The sequence below is a fragment of the Harpegnathos saltator genome, unplaced genomic scaffold, assembly GCF_003227715.2.
Source record: "Harpegnathos saltator strain DR-91 unplaced genomic scaffold, Hsal_v8.6 scaffold418, whole genome shotgun sequence".
In the NCBI taxonomy this organism is placed as follows: domain Eukaryota; kingdom Metazoa; phylum Arthropoda; class Insecta; order Hymenoptera; family Formicidae; genus Harpegnathos; species Harpegnathos saltator.
Window position 1 is genome coordinate 602,721 of NW_020230226.1, and position 21,134 is coordinate 623,854.

Consider the following 21,134-nt stretch of genomic DNA (forward strand, 5'->3'; position numbering starts at 1 on the left):
CTTTGCTGATCATCGATCGGAAGGCCTGGCGGTCAATGACCTTGCTTCAAAGGGCGAGGCCGTACTGTTTCACGTGCGTGAATCCGTGTCGTGTTGTTGGCACATGTGTGCGTATGGCGCGCGCGCGCGCGCGTGTGTGCACGTGCGCATGCGCATGTGCATGTGTGAAATTGTGTGCACGCGTATCATGCGTGCAAGATGGACACTGTGCGTGTGGCTGGGCGACTCGGCACCACCGCCCGTCGCATCTCCTCCGCGTTCGTCGCACGTTGTACGAAGGGTAAGGGAAAAGATCTCTTTCGAAAACCAACTGCACGCGATACAAGCGGCTTCACGACTTATAAGGAACCTGTTTTTCCTTTATAGAGTTTCCCCGTCCTTCTATTCTTATTCGTCGGCGTAACAGAATAACGGAGAGCTGGTGATTCGGTCAGTGTCTCTTTTCTTTTCGGGCGTTGGCCGAAAAGAAAAAACTCTCCCCCACCCTTTTCCCTTTTTGTCTCTATCTTTCTCTCTCGGTTTCCTTCCTTTTAATCGAGACAGGCGACTTTGCCTATCCAGGAAAGTCTGATCTTTCCGAGCGAGATGGTTCTCATTATTCTTCGAAGTCCCGCGGGTTTGTTGTTTCATCTCGATCACAATGACAATCACAGGCAGGTATAATAGTCCCCTAACACGTCATGCGATTAGATTATCGAGATTTTCTAATCGTATGCGTCATTGGTTGCGTTCAGTAGAAAAAGCCGCTTTGCAAGTGGCGTGCAACTTTGAAAAAAGGCGTGCATCCAGTTGATGTGTGCCTTTAAAGATGGGCAAAACTGATTTTGACTCAACGTGGGGAACGAACAAAATACATCATTTCTATAGGATTTTACCTGCTGAATTTACCTGTTGAATGCGTCGTTAGGTTTTGCTTTAAACCCCAGGGGATTCAAATCCGAGTGTTCAAATCGAATGGCCCGGGAAGCCTTTGCATAAATTTTGAAGCTATTGCAAACTCATGTATTAGCTAAATTAGCTGAAAACAGTTTAGATTTTCGATTTAGAAATATTTTCGATTTAATAGTTGAAGGTGTTCCCTTTTTATGCAAAATTTGCTAACAAATAATATATATGGTGTCACAGATCACCCATATCACTCGATTTTTTTGTAAACGCGACATTTTAGAGAAAAATGTGTCAGACAAAAGTTGTATGATTTTAAAGGGGATATATAAAAACTATATCATTTTGTTTATAGATAACGCCATTTTCAAAATACTCAATGATCATTATTTTTTTTAAATGGAAACCCCAATTTTTTATTATATTATCTTTTTCTACTAATTAATTTTAACAACTTTTGTCTGAAATATTTTTTTATTTGCTTAATATCTTTTGAGATATTTAAGGAAAACTCGGTAACTTTTTCAATATTTAACTTACGATATCTCGCTGTTTGTTAGAAAAAAAAATGATACTAGACTTTTTCACTCTATTTGATCTCAAGAATATATTGTTATTGTTATAATAACGTCCTAACTTTTGTTAATTTGATGATTCTGAAATTTTCAAAGGTCGATAGATTAAAAAAGGTAGGGCATTATTGTAATTTTACGTTCATGTCTAAAAACAAATCTGTACAATTAGAAAAAATCGATAACCCAATTACACTGAATGTTAAGCTATTATTGGCTGGAATGTTAAGGCTATTTTTACCGGCCTATGTATAATTGAGCTTTATCGATACATACGTATCGATACGTACGTCTTCATTAAACCTTCATTAAACGAGTGACATTTTCTCTCCTTCTCGCGGGACTTCTATCCCGAATTCCGTTGCGAATCGTAAATTGTGAAAAGCGGATTTAAGGAATGTCCGATGCATCGTGCACTGTCCTACATTCCCTCCTCCTCCTCCTTATATTTGTCCGTATCAAACGTAAAGTTGTGTACACAGTTGCAGTAAACGAATGGTATTACATGAACGTTGCTTCGCGTCATCGTTATGCTTTATGTATCGTTTATGTATCGTCGCATCATCGCATGAGATACGCGTGATTGTAGATTGTAGCTGTTAGTGTCCAGGAAGTCTGATAGTGAACAAACAATTGGCGCCCGGTTCCTTCATCACTATCACGGTCGCGATAGTGTAAGGCTCCTTTTCTTGAACTTATCGTTTATTTCGACCATTCAGATGAAATACTCGACAACACTTCTATCATGTTTCACGTGACTCTGTTGATGATGTCGAAATGAGATCATGCCGCGAAGGATCATGCTACAAAAGTCGATGACACAATAGCTTAACATTACTAGGAAATAGTTGGGACTATTATGTATATCGGTTTCTTACAGATACCGCAAAACAAATATATTCATGTCAGTTTCGACACGATTACAGTCGCCTTTGCCGCCGATACAATTCGCAACGCAGCCATTAGGTTGAAGAAAACATTTGTCTCCGGAGAGAATTTTTCAAGTCTTTCAAGAACGAGAAAACTTATTTTCAGGGAATTGTCTCGAGACCTTGAACGTTGACCGACTTCCGAACCACATCGAGGAAAAGTCGTTCGAACCGTACCGAAAGTGGCTTTGTTTGCCGAAGTGTTTTCAGCACTTTCCTGAAAGTCCCTTTGGGGATCGCCTGTTAACGAAGAATTTGTTTTCGAGACTTATCTTCAGAAGATGCTGGTAATGGACTGTCATTGTGAACAATGAATGCCTCTCGATGCGCGTCGAAGGACAAGTGTTCGAACCGTTCAGCGCGCGAACGGCACGCGAATAATAATAATACTAATAATGCTACACGAGTGTGCTGCACACACACACACACACACATGGCTGCATGCTTGATCGCGATTCAGGCATGAAAGATGCACCCTGCGGCGATCAGACCGCCCCGCTTATGCACCGGTTGTTGGCATAGCCGCGCATGCATCTGCTCGTGCTCCCGCTGCCGTTGCTACCTCCGAATATAGAAATTTTCGATGGCGCAACAGGACAAAGATTCACCTTGCCATCGTGACATTCCTCCTCTCCTTCTCTCGATCCCCTCACCGAATTCATCGTCCGGCTCCACATCAGCGAGAGCTCATGTGCACGCATGACGCACGCATATGTGGAGGCGATTTCACTGCGGCCAGTCAGTTGCGTCGTTGCGCCGTTCGCTCTTTATCGTGTCTTTCTCCTTCGCTTTTAGAAGTTCACGATAAGAGCAATCTAAGCACATATTTTCGGCCATACTCGAGACCGCCAGCGCGTTCGCGCACTGTCGGCAAACAGAAGTTTTTTTCGTGCCTGGGTCTGGCCATGGAAAAAGGTTGGGGAAAAGGTCGTTGAATTCCGAGAAAAATATCATAGGTCTCTATCCTCGTGCAAAATATGCTCTGCTGAATGCCATGACATTTTGTAAAGCGGTCGTTATATCTTGACAACTATTCTTATTTCATATTCGTTCCGGTCTTAATCGTACAAACATGTGCGAAAGATATGTTAAGAAAAAGGTTAGAGTAAATGTCCTGATAACCAGACATTTAAGCGTAAGTCGTCACAAAAATACAATACATGATATTAAGAATAGTTCTGATATAATATTATTATATTATTCTGATACAATGTAAATATTTGCATTTATTCGAAAACTTCAGATTCCCTTAAGTAGAGAAAAATGATTTAAACTAATATATATATATATATATATATATATTATATATATATATCTATTATTAACGAAATATTTATACAAATAATGAGGTGCATTAATGTAGCAGTGACCGGACAATTGAAATAAGTTATGGTCGAATGTTCGGATATAATTTGTCCTAGGGTCTGACCGCAATTAGAAAATTAGTATGTGCTAACGGGAAAAAATATAAATAGATAAATGTTATCTCTTAATGAATTTATTAACGATTGACCATTATTTTGTCAAACCATAGGTGCATACTTATTTAATTAATTTTTATTTTAATACGAAAGTATCAAATTGAGTATATTTTTTTCAACTAATCATCAAATATTGGAGTTTTTTTACAATAATTATTACTTTCATTCATTATTGTTAAAATAAATAAATATTTTTTTTCAAGGTCGGAAACTGAACCATAAGACCCAGTCCAGTTGGTTCAATGGGTATCCCACCATTGGAATCCGTTTAGTCCTAGTTGCGAAAAGGTCAGAGTGAGAGAAATTTATACGAAAATATTATTGTAGGCGAGCTCATCTCATACAAAATTCTCTTCAATTTTATGTTTTTAGTAAAATGTAGCACGTAATATAACACGTATGTAACAAATTATGTATACGTTAGTAATAATTTTGCACTCTTATGAATATAACACGTAAATAACATGTTGTATTAGTCGTATTAGTTACACAACTGTCATATTAGTTACATATAGATTGCTAAAATGTTATATAAATGGAACAAATAAATTATCTATTTCGCAGCAATCGCAGACATATATACGCAGCGTTTACAAATTGTCAATAAAATATCAGTTAATCCATTAAAATATGTTTCCAACTACTTGGTGTGCAAAATCATGTTTAAGAAGCGTGATAAAATATGTTTGCCGTTCTATAGATTAATCAGCTGTTACAATCTATTTGCTGTATACATAATCATCGTTTCTGTATAAACATTAATTGTATAAACATTAATACGGCACGTTTTACATGCAAGTAACAAACGCCATTTAACAGACGATCTGCATATAAAAACGTTACGTAACACAAACAACAGTTGCAACATAACATTTATATACGTTACGTATATTGTTATAACCAGTAAACAACAGAGCAATGCAACAGTTCTAAAACACAGTTACATAGCGGTTATAAAAGAAATGATTAAGAAGCCTGAACGTTAATGACATTAATAATAACATTTATGTTACATATGTGTGCGTGTTACTTTTATGATATGTAACAGTTACATTCTGGATACCCTTTAGGAAAAATTACTTTAAAATGTTCATATTAACTTAAAGTTACTTATAGTTACCTAAAGTTACTTATAGTTAATTATAAATTACTTACAATTAACTATAGGTAATTTTAAGTTAATTTGAAAATTTAAAGTAATTTTTCCTAAAGGACTTGTTGGGTATATAGTAAAAATTTCCATATCCCACTTTTTGCTATCCCCTTTCTGCCAATCTTTCTCCTAACCTCCTCCTTTCCTTTTTTCTCCTCATCCTCCTCCAACGTAATCTGATTACATACAGTATTTGATTACATACATGAACTTTGTACTCAAGAAATGTATAATCTTTTCTCTTTCCCGTTACCTTACACTAGCTTTCTTCTGCTCTTTCCTTCCATCAAGCTTCAGCTATATTCCTGTTTTTTTCTAAGTTTCGTAGTTATATACTGGTTTGTCGAAAAAGAACAGGCCAATAATGATTTATGCTAGTCTCACAATATATTAAAGGATTTTTAACGTTCACTATTTTTAATTTGTTTCTGTGTACTCTAAGCAACCGAACTTCCGAACGGCGTTAATTGCAATGCATGTCGATCTATTTGTACAATTCTATTGTTTAGATATTCCGTGCTTAACATCAAGCGAAAAATGTTGCAACCATTTCGAAACTAAGGATATGCATTGTAATATCCTTATCGAATGCTTTTCCAGCAACTTTTCTACATATATTATTTTACGAAGGTCGCGCATAGTTTTCCCGCGCAAATTTTTCCCATGTATTAATAAAAAATATGATAAAACTTACTTTGATAACTTGCAAACCCACTAAGATATTGACTATTGAACTTTACAGTTATATATTTTTCATTATATAAAAAAAAATTACTATGGTTCGAGAATAAAATTTAAAATATAAATAGCCTCATATATATGAATGGAAATATAATTAATTAACGCAAAATATATTTCTTGCGATTACAGAAATTCTACAGTAATTTTTACCATAAAATTTCCACTGAATAATTGTAAAAAAATTATAAGAAAGAGATCAGAGAAAAATAAATTTCGTATACTGTGTACTTTGAACAAGCGGAAATTCCCATCTATGACATGAGATATATGAAAGAAGCGCAGTAAATTTTATCTTTTATGCGACTGACCGTTGCATTAACCTTTATCGTATCCAAACACTCGGTTACAAAAGATAATTTTCTAACGCGCAAATAAACCTCTTGCCAAACAGATAAGATGAATATCTTCTTCTTTAGATACTTACTCATATGACGCATATCTCAAAGACGTCTTAAAACGACCATAGCATGTCCTACTTTTCTTAAACGCCTTTAAAATATTTTTCAGACATGCATGCGAGTTATATGAGAGCAGACTTTCCTTAAATATCAATAAGATGTATTAATTTCGGTATTGACGTGCCGATTCTAATTTTTGAGCGCATTGTATTAATGACTTTTGTTTCAATTTCATAACGTCAAAGGAGGGACTGAAGACCGAAGTTATTTCGTTAACGATTTTACATCGCTATTATACGATCGTCGACAAAAAGATCGTTCGTAATTTTCTGTATAAATTTCAAATCACATTCGTCTTACCTAATTTAAGAATCTTCCCTTCCTCATTACGAAACGAATTCTCTAAATTTCTCGTTAATTAGAATTGCCTTTACTTTAATAGCACATCTGCTCGATTTAATTAAAATATAATTATCAGTATTCTTAACTTCAATACTTGTAACTATTTTAAATATAAAAATTATATTTATTTTATTTTACTTTGAATATAACAATAGTCGATATTTTTTATTTAAAAGAAAATTTTGATGTCTTATTAAATATATAATAAAATTAAAATAATTAATTAAATAATATAATTACGGACTTAATCTAACTAAATGCGATGATGGTTTGCATGAAATTTAAGTAGAATTATTTTGCTTCATGAACTATAAAGATATCAACGGAGCTCGCGTTAGGATCGCCAGTTCCTGTTCGATATTTGAGGTCAAGCGACGTGGACCAGGGTAAATAACCCCGAATGAGTGTGACCGAAGATTTAAAACTGCACAGAAAAAGAAGTATATAAGGTGTTTCAGAAATAGAAGAGTTTGTGAAGAGTATAATATGCCGAAGAAAAATGTTGTTGAATCAGAGAAGAAGGAACCGTTTGATATAGTAAACATCGACCACACAGCTGCCATAAACATTATAAGCTAATAAAAATAAAAATACCGTTGAATGAAACAGAAATATAATTCGATTCAATTCAACATCGGCATCACGGTCACAAATATTCACGCGGTGAATTCATTTTTGGTTGTTATAGATGTTGTTTAGATAGTTGTTCAGATTTCAATCATTTTTTTATCGCAAAAACTATACATATTGTTTTCAAGCCAATATCAAGCCAAGAAAATACGAAAAGCGTCCTGGCGTTTAGTGTGATTTAAACACGACATGATATGTCGTTACTTCAAAAACTTCAAAAATAATGTTCTTTCAGTAAAAATATTACGACTACAATCGATGACAAATGCAATTGCGTTAACTGTTCGTGTCCGTAGCAGTCCGTAAAAATAACATTTAATTCTACCGAGGTATTTCTTTTCTTCTCGCAAGAGCATTTTTATCTGTATGTAACTGAAAGAAAAGCTGTTATTTAAAAACCGGCACACAAGTAAAGTTTAGAAATATATAATATATCCTGGATACTATCAGTCGAATGCTCGATTTAATATTTTATTTATCGTAGACGATCGATTTGATGTGGTTTAATTTGACTTGGTGCGATCTATTTAAAGCCAGCGGCACACGGTGCTTGTTTTCGTGCTGGATTGCTTGCTGGTTGAAAATACTGCGTTCTGATTGGTGCATTTCCATCCATCTTCGGAAATGTACCAATCAGAAGGCAGTATTTTCTTGCAGCAAGCAATGCACCATGAAAACAAGCACCGTGTGGCTCTAGCTTAACTTGGAAACGTAAATGTTTCCAAGTCCTTTCCCAGATCACGAATTTGACGTTATTATGTAATAAGAATGCTTTTTCGGGCGAATGCGCAAGAAACTTTGCCTTCTGCTGCATTTAATGGAAACGAATTATTCATCGATTAAGTACGATCGTCATCTATAATTCTTCGCTAATGTTCCCGCTGTGTTAATGATCGCAGACGATTGACTGTCACATCGGAAAAGGCGGAAAAACCTAGCCTAATCTTTGGCTAATTATATACCCATACCGGGTGTCCGGGATCGTTTGGACACGAAAAATTGTGAAAATTGATCAGATGAAACTGAAAAGAAAAGTCAAGTATCATTTTGCAAAAGTCGCAATAATTATCAAGTTATTAATAATTGAAAATGATCACATGTAGAGGTTCTTTTAATCGATAACTTGAATATTTGCATACTTATTTGCAAAATGATAAAGGACTTTTTTATTCAGAATGATCTAATTTACAATTATATGACGACCATTGTGCCTGGCGACAGGTTCAAGATTCAAGGTTCAAAATTCAATATACTCATATTTATCGCTAAATTATTCGTTTCCAAAAGAACGGACACCCGGACACCCTGTACATTTAAAAAATAATACAATCTCCATCCTAATCGAATGTAAACCCGACTACGATTACTGCAGACAAGTTTCGACATATTTAAATGTATTTAAATATTTTATCCGGGAAACTTTCCTCGCAGATCGTCGTATACATTTTTTCTCTACATAGTTGTATAAAACAGCCTTAGATTGATGTGGAAAGAGGAGAATTTTCGCCGGTCGCACGTACGTGATGTCACTTTCCTGCGACATATCGTTACGCGACGCTCGGTAATTGAACTTTGCATGCACAGTTATAAGCCGTGTAAAGTATCCAGGAAAATTCATAATTACTAACGTATGCTGACGCACACGCACGCGCACGTGCATATCGCGTAGAAACGTTCCGCTAATCCTCATTTTGAAGATTAACGACCGGCGCGATACGGCAACGGCCGACTGCTTCCGTCGAGGTACTTCTCTTTTCCCTTCTATGGCCGCGTTCGCGATTTTCTCACGATACTCGAATAGAAGCAGCATGCCTTCATCCCCCGCATTGGGTAACGTTACCCAACTTGCGGGTAGGGTATGCGTCCGGAAAGCATAGGGCGGTCGCATGTGCGTGAGCCGAAATTGCACACACATGTGCGTGCACATATACATGCAAATCCGCTCGCGGCGGATATATCGAGGATTTGGGCGTGGTGGCAATTTTCGTGATCACACACATACTCACCATTAGGTATAGTGCAGGAAGATGACGTCGTGCAGTTGGTTGCCGTGCAATGTTAGTGTGTCACGCGTCTGTATACGCACACGAGTGCGTCCCACGATGCTAACTTAGCAGCCGCGTGATTGGCCGCTGACGACCACGATGCGTGTGTGCGTACGCGTCATGTGCACGTACACGTGTGTGATGCGTCAAATGCTTCTACAGTGGCGTAAGGTTTTATATTTTCCGCGCGCGCATTAATCGCGATCGTTTGTATTCGAGCGCGAGATCCTTGTTTAATTGATAAATAAATATTTCAAATTTATTGTCCGCACGTGGTAAATCGCACGAACCGGAGTGGTGCTGATTACTTTAATTTCAGCATGCGGTCAGCGGACCGAAATCGGGTTTTTCCTTGTGAAACATTGACAGTACTGTTTTGTAAAGAGAGAAATGAGCCGCTTCTAAAGACGAGCTTAAAAGGAAATTTGATCTTCCCTTGTAGAGAGAGAAAAAGAGAGAGAGAGAGAGAGAGAGAGAGAGAGAGAGAGAGAGAGAGAGAGAGAGAGAGAGAGAGAGAGAGAGAGAGAAATAAGGCTCAGTCTTCAACGCATTTATTTTTGGCGACGCGAAAATTCCACTAAAATTCGGCAATCTCCTAAAAGTTTCAGACTTCTTGTCCTTAATTAAATATAATCGAGTTTCATGTCATAAGATTATGAGAGTCTCGTTTCACTTTGACGAATCTTCGAGCTTGTTCGAGTCGAGAATAAATATGCCGGAAAGTCATATTTTTTCGCACAGTTTAAATGCACCGGAAAGACTCTATGCCTGCATTTTCGTGACTCGTGACCATTTTGACAGCATAACGGCAAGAAAGACATAATCCGATGAAGCGAAAATCCAATAATTTCATACCTACATCGGCAGTTAAAATTGTGAGTCACGTTGGCAAGAAAGGGGAGATTAGATTATGGCCCGATATTCCTTTAGTGTATAGATTTGCAGTTGGGACTGAAATCCAGTTTTGGCACTAACCTAACCTTACGCCACTGGAAGTGGCACACAAATGGAAGCAACGCCGGGCGGGTCAGTAAGCGGAGTCCCATCCCTATCCCTATAGTAGTACCGCAGACGTCGCAGACTGCGAGCTGAGTAGCGAATGTCTGCTCAGAATTTCGACAGTACTCACCATCCAACAAACTCAGAGTTCGCACTGCGAAGCGCTTTTCCGATCGAGAGAAACCTTCTTCATCTCTTTTTTCTCTTGCTTGTCCCTCCGCTGCCCTCCTCTCATTCTGCCGGAGGTCCTAACTCGCTATATATCTGGTTTCGTCACAGTGTACTCTTATCTCGCATCGCGACAGCGTGAGCACGCGCGACAAAATCATTCGTATATGCGCACAGACGCGCATACAGATCGCAGCAAGGGGAGGATTATATTCTACGAGAAACACGTGGAGTCGTCGTAGGGCGCATATGCACACCTCGAAGCTGGCGAAGTTGAGATACATATTTCCTGATGCGGGAAGAAATGACAGTGTGATATGTGAGGACGACGACGAGGACGAGGGCGAAGGCGAAGCTGAAGTTTCACAAAACAGGTTAAAGAGATTCGAAACCGACGCACAAGGCATTGTGTTCTCCATTTTACTTCAGTACGATAACTTAAATCGCGTGAATCACGTGTCTTCATCGTGCCGGTGACTCTTGTTGTGTAAGTAGAACATTGTTTTCTTTTTATAACCTTTTCTTTTTATAACGTTTCCTTTTTATAACGTTATTTTTTTATCGCGTTTGCATTTTCGCAACAAAAGACCGACGGGGAAAGACTTTGCGAGAGAATTCGTCATCGCGATATACTTTGGTACCGCAGTCCGCGCGTTAATTCACTATTCATGTAAAATAGAATTCGCAGTCGGAATAAGAATAAAGCTGGAAGCTCAGAATGAGAATATTTGAAATGAGAATGGAAATAATTGGAGGACAGTTGCGTGTGCTGTCGAAATATAAAAAGTGACGTCTCTCTGTAACGTTAAAATATACGTTACAATGTTGCTACTGCGATCAATCTTATAAATTTACACAATTACAAGTCAATTACAAGAACAATTACATATTTCATTGGTGGTCGACATTTTTTATCGTCTCTCTGTAGAGTGTTAAAATATACGTTACAATGTTGCTGTTATAAGTTTACAGAACAATTACAAGTCACGCGTATATTTCATTGGCATGGACATTTCTTTATCGTATAAGAATAATTAAACATAAGTAGACCGAATTGCAATATGCACAATTAATTACTCAATGATTACTCATTGATATCAGTAACAAATTTTAAATGTACAATGAAGGAAAAATTTATCTATGATGAAGCAATAATCGACCAATTATCGATCAATGATCACTAATTAATTAATTAATTAGTTAATTGTTGATTATTGATTATTAAATTTTTTTATGCTGTATTCTTGCTTCAGGAATTCTTTCTCGAAGTCGCACGACAAATAAGGGTAACGCTTATTAATTTGCAAACCGTATGATAAAAATACGGTTAAATTAAAAGTCGACGGCGCTGTTGACAGTTTTGAGCACTTCGCGTTTGCACGTGTATGCTTTTCTACCACTGTATTGTCCGACAGCGACGTTGTGATCGGGCGAACGTGGGAATTGGCGCGTGACGTGTCTCGTTCGCGGGAAATGCAAATATCGACTACCCTCGCAGCGCGCTTGTTTTTTGCCTATTATCCCTTCAAGGGCGTTGGGTCGCATTATCGATCGTCCCTTTTCTTCTCCTTATCTTTCAAATTCTTTGCGCAGTGATACAGCGAGATAAGATAACAAATGAGAAAAATGGGAAATTCTCTAACGAACCCCACACACACACACACACAAAGCTACACACACAGCACAAAGCCAAATCAAAATCAAACAAGAGTACGGGAATTGTCAATGGCTGTAGGACCGCTGCTATTGTGGCACAATGTCGTGCATACATGTATGCCGTTATCATCAGGAACTTGAAAAAATTATCTATAGATACGGTCAGTAGCCAGCGGCAGGTATATAATGCAACGCGACTACCACAATTTTGTTCTTATTCGCCCGTAAAATCACTTATCGCTTTTTTATCGCTGCCCTCGACGCGCGCCAACTTCACGATTTCCGCGCATCGTATTTCGTTTACGATATTTACAATATTTCGTGTCTGCTATTCTTTTTTTTACATATTTCTCGATTCTTCTCGATTCTTATTTATTTATATGTGTACTTGAATTTTCATCCATTGTTTGCAGCATTTTTCTCATCCTTACCTTGTTATTTCTTTCCTCGCAGAGGAAAGACTTCCTATTTTCATAGTCCTATTTGTATTATTTATAATATCGTACCTGCGCGTCAACGTTATTGCCGCAGGACGCGGCATAATCCTCGTAATGCGCATCGAAAATGCACGTTCCGAAAACATTCTCGGGCTCGAAACGTTTAGATGGTGCGCAGAGTTATTTAGCGTACCGCGAGCAACAGCGGATAGAACCACATTAGTCCGGCGGACGCTTATCTACCATAATTAATATGTATTTAAGGTCTGCTTCTAATGTGCACCTATAGGGAAGAAGTGAGAGATAATCTTTGGCAAACACAATACACGTCGATTTTAAATACGGAGATAAGAAGCAAAGGCTGAGCTAGGATTTTCTTTTTTTTTTATGACTCACGTCTTTATCAGTTCGAACAGCGATCCTACGGGTTTGTTTTTTGCCACGTTTTCACTCAGACCCAAATGACTAATCTCGCCTCAATTTTGTGATAAGGAAAAGCGAACGAGGGAAAGGGCGAAAACATTTCCAGCGTTTCAGTCGCGATTCGGACAACGCTCAGGTCGGACGTGTTTCGTGCAGTCTCTCGGTTGATCATTTTCCTTCTGGTAGCCTTAGTCATACCTTCGCGTCGGCAGGCAAGTCGACAGTTGTCCTAATACGTTGCATCGACATCGAATTAATCGATTTAATTGAGAATTAAAAGATTGAATTAGAGCGATTGAATTAGATTAACCTACAAACAGAGGAAAGAAAGAAAGAAGAGAGAGAGAGAGAGAGAGAGAGAGAGAGAGAGAGAGGGGGGAAAAGAAGAGAAGAAAAAATAAGTGGAAAAAAGTGCGGAAACGGAGATCGAGTATAAAGCCGATAACACAATTGCATGCTAACGACTGATCTCTTTGCAGGTGAACTTTAACCCGACCACCATGAATCCATCTCAACAATACTGCCTCCGCTGGAACAACCATCGCGCGAACCTTCTCAACGTATTCGACGAGCTGCTCGCCAAAGAAGCGTTCACCGATGTCACCATCGCCGCAGAAGGCGGCACCATCAAATGTCACAAGGTGGTCCTGATCGCGTGCTCGTCTTACTTCCAAAGCCTGTTCTCCGAGCTCCAGTGCGGCCACCCGATCGTGGTGCTGAAGGACGTGAAGCTGTCGGAGATCAAGGCGATCCTCGAGTACATGTATCGCGGCGAGGTGAACGTGGCGCAGGAGCATCTGGGCAGTCTACTGAAGATCGCGGGAGTGCTGAAGGTGAAGGGCCTGGTGGAGGAGAACGCCGGCGGCTCGCAAGCTGACGAGCAGCGCGAGGAGGCGGTGACGACGATGTCGCCGCCACCCGCCATCAGCACAAGCACCGGCGGGCCGCCGCAACACACTCACGGTTCGCCGCCGCACTCTACCGGCAACTCCTACGGCGCCTTCTACGGTGGTAAGTCGCCCTCAATCGATCGGGGGCTGGACGTGATGCCGTGGGCCGGGTTATCGACCTATCCCAGGATCAACCCGTATTCGCAGCGTCTCGGCAGCCACGAGAGCAACATCGACTTCGCGACGAAATCCTTCACGCAGCTCAAGCGCAAGCGGAGCGACAACATAATCGCGGCGCATCAGCAACTGCTGTCGGCGAACCGTGACACGCCGATCCTGCGCACGGTGCTTGATAAGGGTTACCTGAACATCCCACACGCCGACAATCATCAAGAGGGCCACTTCTGTGCGAACAACACCAGCTCGACGAGCGACGACAAACATGCCGACTTCATGCCGCACGCTGAAAGGGCGCAAAGCCCCTACGCGGATGCTCCTGCGGTGGAAGAGGAGGAGAAGCAACGAGTCTCGCCGCAGTCGTACGCCGGCGACAATAAGTCAAGTGAGTAGTCCAGAGAAACTTCGTGCTCACACAACACGTATGTCTCCAAGACGCCTCAAGGACGTTCAAAAGACGTAGAAAAAAAATAGGACGTCTTTCACGAGTCTTTGAGCCGTCTTGGAGGGTCTTGCGTGTCGTGTGGATGCATCGTTGATCAGGTGTGCTTTTCGTTACTCTCGGATATCAGTATAACAATTACAGTTGTAACAAATCATATATACTGTCATATCTAGAAGAGTACTAGTATTGCTTTGTTTATCATATATCATATTATTGTATATCATGTATCGGGTGCTTCAGATCACCCGGATCACTCGATTTTTTCGTTAACGCGACATTTTAGAGAAAAATATGTCAGACAAAAGTTGTAGGGCTTCAAAGGATCTATTTACTGACGTTATGAATTTGACCTTGGGATAACCTTGAAAAGTCCAGTCAAGATCAACATAAAAATCTTAAATGGATACTCTAATTTTTTATTACATCATCTTTTTTTAGCAATTAATTTGCATAACTTTTGTCTGAAATATTTTTTTATTTATCTAATATTTTTTGAGATATTTAAGGAAAACTTGATAACTTTTTCATTATTTAACTCACGATATCTCGCTAACTATTTGTCAGAAGAAAAAGTGGTACTAGACTTTTTTGCTCTTTTTAGTCTCAAGAATATATTGTTCCGATAGCGCCCTGAATTTGGTTAATTTGATGATTTTGAAATTTCCAAATTAAATAGAGAGCGGGGGTTATGCTGGACTCCTACCGGCTAAAATCCCACCGGGGTATCTACCTTTCGGACCGGTGTGGGGGGGAGTCAGGGGAACTACTCCCGTATTCTCTTCCCGACACCCCGGCGTTTTACAGCACGGCCTAGTCGATTCAGCAACTGTTGGCGACGAGCCTTAAGCTCATATCAGACTATGGATTGGGATTGAGATTGGATTGAAATTTGACCAATTGGAAAAAACAAAATAATCTCAAATATAGTAAACTTAGCCCTGATTGGTTAAATTTCAATCCAATACTCAATCCCAATCCATAATCTGATACGGGCTTTAGAAGCGGCTAGATGAAACACGCTGTGACCCGAGCGGCAACACTTCCCCAATCACCCATTTTGACGCGCGCTCATTCGTCAGATTTCTGTAATTAATAATTCGATAACTATTGCGAATATCACAAAACGGTATGGGACTTTTATGTTTGTCTTAGTCTGATTTATGTCTCCCCGGCTCCTTAGATTTCTGTCATTAATAACTCGATAATTATCGTGAGTATCGCAAAACGGTATGGGACTTTTATGTTTATCTTAACCCGCTCTCCATGAGCTCTGTAACAATTGTTATGGGACATCCTATATATGTCCGGAAATACAAGACACATCCGTCGTGCAGGTAGAATGAGTCAAATTGAATAGAAATCTTCTATTGTTGCGCAAGAATTGTGTACAGTTTTCAGGTACAGTTTCGATGGAAAAAGATAAATTATGCCGATACGGTGATACGCAGGTCAGTTTTCTGAAAACTCGGGAGACGCGATCTTATCGACAATGACTGAGGCTTTTTGACTCTTTCTTAGATAGTCGATCGCGCACTTTGCTTCTCAGCTGATATCAGCCACTGTAGCTGATCGATAAGTCGAAACCATTTTCGGTGAGATCGTCTCAGCGTAAAATGTGCACCGATTAGCCTATCTTTTCTCATTAATACTTCAGCATTCCAAAGGATCTTTGCAAAATGGCACAAGATTTTTTTATTAAGTTCGACCTAATCTACTTGCACACGGCAGGTATGCTTGAATTTGCAGGCACCGCGTGTATATACACAGGACATATAAATGAATACTTACATTATAAACTTTTATGACATGTAAGAGGGTTATAATTGAACAATTTTTTATTAGGGATTCGTGTGTGTTCAAAAATGTCGCGTGTTATATCTTGGATCAGATTCCAAGAATGGTAGGTTTGTAATGATGTTAATGGTCCGCATTTTGACAGCTTTCTCCTGTAGTTAAAATCCCAAAACATAAAAAAAAACATCAAAGCAAAACATCAAAACCCCAATACATGGGTATCTGCTTCTGCAGGTAGACCAAAGATGCCTAAAAGGTCTTTGACCTGACGCGTGACTAGAATTTTCTCTTAGTTGTGACACAGAAACGTGACGTTTCCGGACATGGGTTTCTAATAAAAAATCGATTAATTAGAACTGTCCTACGCGTGCTCTGAAAGCTTGTAATGAGTATGCATTTATATGATATATGTACAGAATGTTAAGAAAAAAAGTTCAGGTTTTACAAGGTAGATAGTGCTCGTTATACTGTGTAAAAGGTGCTCAGTAAGTTGAACGAAAAATCAACTCTTTCAGAGTTACAAACGTTTTCGATATTGGTAACACAAGTTCAACGAACGAGCGTCTTACCATATTATTACTTTATTATTATTTTGATGTTTATAAAAAGTCTTCAAAATATTTTTCATCTACTTCTACACATGCATGACGTCTTCGTATCACAAAAATGTAAATTCTTTTTCTTTATATTTTTTTTCGGATTAGTTCAGCTGCATCTTCGATTCTTTGGTATGATTTTTACCCCTTACTCACCCTCCCTTTCTCACCCTCCTCTTTTTCAACCTAACTTCTCACCCCTATTTCCCCCCTCCCTCTCTCTCTCTCTCTCTCTCTCTCTCTCTCTCTCTCTCTCTCTCTCTCTCTCTCTCTCTCTCTCTCTCTCTCTCTCTCTCTCTCTCTCTCCCGCTTTTTCTCTTTCGCACATTTTCTCTTCTATATTCTAGCATATTCTTCTCTCTCTCTCTCTCTCTCACTCTCTCTCGCTTACTCACTCGCACTCGCTGCTGTCTGCTTCTTCACTGTAACGCTTCTGATATCAGAAAAGCAAAATGTGCAAATCTCCACTCCTGTGGGTTTAACGTTTCTTACTAAAATGAAAGTTCCCGTGATTCGGATTATTATCTTAAAATACTTCCGTTTAGAGACAACGTAAACGAAAAACATAAGAGCACTTTTCTTCCTATTTTCTAAGGCCGATTCGATTGGGACTAGAAAAACCTTGATCGATTCAACCATTGCTGAAATATGAATATCTTACCTCGTTTCAACTCGCAGTTTCGCATAAATATAGGCACTGCTGTGCCTCTTGATACATTATTTTTCGGTAAAGAATATCTATATTTATACCAGATTTTTAATGTATCTAAATCATCATATGATGATCATCAATGATCATCGCGATCATTCTGATTAATCGCGTTAATACGAAGCTTCTTTCGTTGCAGATGTGGCAAATTTCGCACATCAGAGACCAGAGTGGAAGCGGTACAAGCAATACTCCCGGGACGACATCATGCGGGCGATCGAAGCGGTCAAGTCGGGCATAAGTCCCGTTCAAGCGGCGCGCAACCATGGCGTGCCATCGCGCACGCTGTACGACAAGGTAAAGAAGCTCGGCATCAGTACGCCGCGGCCCTTTAAGCGCGCGCCCAACGGCAGCAACGGCAACAGTGGCTTCTACGGCAACGTGAAAGGCAACATCTATAGCAACAGCTTGGTCGAAACCGACAACGAGCGCGATACCAACAGCGCGAGCATCGTGGAGAACGCGACGTCGTTCGAGAACGTCAAGGTCAAGGATACGTCGCAAGGTCACAGCGACTCCGCGATGTCGCAGGATCACGGCGAATCCACGATGTCGCAGCGTAACATGAGCCCGACCATACGCGTCAAGCAGGAGCTGAAGCTGGAGGACGAGGTGGAGGATCTGTCGCTGAATCGTAAGTCTGACGTTCCAGTGATAATGCCACCTGCTACGTCGAGCGTAGTCCATGAGGAGTCGCAGGACGCGTCTGTGTCGAACGATCGTCAAGACTACAATTAATTTGCCTCTTGTTTTCGAACGCTGCGTTCGATATTCACTGCCAGTATTAAAAATACATAGTTTGTGTCGCATATATTATAGCTTTTTAGTGCTGGCAGTAAATATCGGAACGCAACCTAACTTTGCCTGCTCATCTTCACCACGGCGTTCCCGGAAGCCTCTCTCCGTGGCTCTTGGTGCTAGCCACGGCAAATGCCGAAGAGTCCATGCTGATAATCCTTAACGTTATAAAAGCTATAAAGGACTATATTGAAACTTGCTTTAAGAAAGCAAGTTCCAATATAGTAAGCTATAACAAAAGAAGCAGTCTTTGCTTCTCGGGCGTATCGATGCACCAGCTACGATCTAAAATCTTATACGTCATGCAGGATATCGACTACATGTACAGCGGCTGTGGTCTATTGAATATGGTTCATATGAAAGGAAGTTAATTCCTAAACATTCGCGTGGGCAAAGTAACATTTCCTTTTTCCTCATTTCTTAAGAGAAAACGCAATACGAGGAAAAGGTGCGTTTGAAGCTTTCGACTCATTCTGGAGCCGTCTCTTCCTTTAGGGAGATCGTCTACACGTGATAACGAATAAAAGAAAATAATAATAATAAGTCGAAAAACGCAGCGTTTTTGCGACAGCAATATCTGTTGTTATCTCGAACAATTGCCGCTTTTTACCGGGATATTGTTCGTCATTGTTCACTTTAAAGTTTTTGATTGCGCTTTAAGATCTCAACATTGAATGATATTCAAGGTAATTCTAAAATCTACGGCGTCCGTATCACTTGAGAACTTACGGCAAAGAAAGAATTTCCGTCACTACCTCCGGTTTCCTGCCTTGTACAAGACTGAGCATACGTCGTAGATAAGAGACTGAATAATTGTATAGCGCTGCGTCCCAAGTTCATCCAGGTCCATCTCAAGGATTATAAAAATAATTTTAATATTATTTTATTATTATGTTATTATTATGCAAAATATCTTATTTTATTGTTTTGGATATTTCTTTCATGCAAGAACGATAATGCCTGATATCGTTGAAGAGAAATTGCAAAATGTTTTTAATTCAGAGTACAAAGAGGCAATCGAAGCATATCGATCAAATCGTCCACAATAGACTTATGCTGATCTCCAGAGATTCTCGTTTTCCCGCTGTAATCGCTAACCTCACAGGTAATTACGTGGGAAATTCAGAACTCGGTGTACTCTCCGTGTTCACGACATTTTGCATAAGTTACGCGCTGCGCACAATTTTATTAACGTTTTTCAATTGTGTGTCGACTTTCATGTAAGATAATTTAAGATTATATATCTCATAAATTTAATTATTAGTTATTCCTTTAGCATCGATCACGGCTGCGGGATATAGTTGCAATATTGCTCAAGGCACATCATCTCATGATATCACGATTGTAGCAAGCAGTATTTGTTGAGCTGCGCGATTGTATCGGAGGTGCGAGGTGTGAGAGAAATTTATAGTAAACGTGAGAACGTTACCCCTGCGGAAATTGGGTAACATTTGCAACTTGAAAAACGTTTAGGGGGTTAGAGCGCGGAAGACACCTCGGTCAGCTGCACCTACAATCGAGCTTGCTACGATCTTGCATAGCATGATAATACGAACTACCTCATTGTAAGTGCAACGAATAACATTCAATTAAGACTCATTAAGACTGATTAAAAAATGTTACCGATTAAATTCATAGTTTTACCGCTTCATACATATATATATAACAGTAAGTTATATATACATATATAGTGTGTTACATATATACATATATATAACGTGTGTATTTATGTAGAAAGAAAAATAAAATATATATATGTGTGTGTGTGTATATATATGTATATATACATACATATATATACATATGTGTATATGTATGTGTGTGTGTATATATATATATACACACACACATAAAAAAAATATATATATATATATTGCTCGCGAAAACATAATAAAATTATCTTTAAATGCTATTCAGACACGAACGCACTCTGATTGTTAGTTTCGTGATGCGGATATATACTTGAGCACATATATATATATATACATCAGTATATATACATATATATATTATTATTATTATTATTATTAAAAATATATATTTCATGTTTATCATGTTTAACCGTTTTTTCATTATTATAAAATATATTAACGTGGCATGTGGCGTAAATTTTTGGATTCGCTTTATTTTGCAACAAAACGTGTCGTACTCAGCTGAAAATGATAATAACTTGACGAACAAGAAGCAGTGAGTTGGCAACACGTTTTGATGTAAACTTACGGATCTGCGATTCGTATTCTTGTGTTCATTATCGTACCGTAGTTATAAAAAGAACAAAAACTCAGGTTTATATAGACTGCAAAGAACATTATCGATAGAATCTATTAATCTATATTTACAAAAGATCTCATACTCTATTGTCATGACGCATGAATTATTATTCAGCGCTAGAAATAATGGTCTGATCGATCCTCCTGATGGAATAAAGGATCACCGGTTACATAAAAAATACTCAAATGTGTCAAGACAAGGTATATCAAGGGAATTTTTGCTTAAAATTGTGGGAAAATTAGCTCTTGCTATTGCATTACGAAGAACTTTCAAAAATGTTTAAACAAATTACTTTTTACGATGCGAGTGTAAATAGAAGAGCAAACGATAGAACAAAAAATAAGGATATTTGATAATAATCTATAAATTATTACTTTGCCTTGACCAACAGACACTCGACAAACCAAAGCTGCCTTGAACGTTCTTACCTCGATATAAGTCATTCCATATTTATTACAATAGAATTTTTATGAAACAGAGATATATTTACAAAGATATAAAAATAATATACATCTCTTTTTGATGTATAATCAAG

The 21,134-nt window shown here is 38.9% G+C and overlaps 1 protein-coding gene and 1 long non-coding RNA gene across 2 annotated transcripts; one reads left to right on the forward strand and one right to left on the reverse strand.

Annotated features, from left to right (window-relative positions):
- Positions 1–10,187: 10,187 nt before the first annotated feature.
- LOC105184928 (uncharacterized) lies at positions 10,188–19,973 on the forward strand. Its single transcript, XM_011144058.3, has 3 exons — positions 10,188–10,890; positions 13,399–14,371; positions 17,670–19,973. Exons 2-3 carry the CDS (start codon positions 13,420–13,422, stop codon positions 18,266–18,268), a joined length of 1,551 nt encoding a protein of 516 aa, XP_011142360.1. The 5' UTR covers positions 10,188–10,890; positions 13,399–13,419; the 3' UTR covers positions 18,269–19,973.
- On the reverse strand, positions 11,645–13,525 carry LOC112589184 (uncharacterized). Its single transcript, XR_003113350.1, has 3 exons — positions 13,471–13,525; positions 12,893–13,148; positions 11,645–12,779 (listed from the first exon to the last, which is right to left on the reverse strand). It is a non-coding gene; the product is annotated as an uncharacterized LOC112589184 (long non-coding RNA).
- Positions 19,974–21,134: the final 1,161 nt, after the last annotated feature.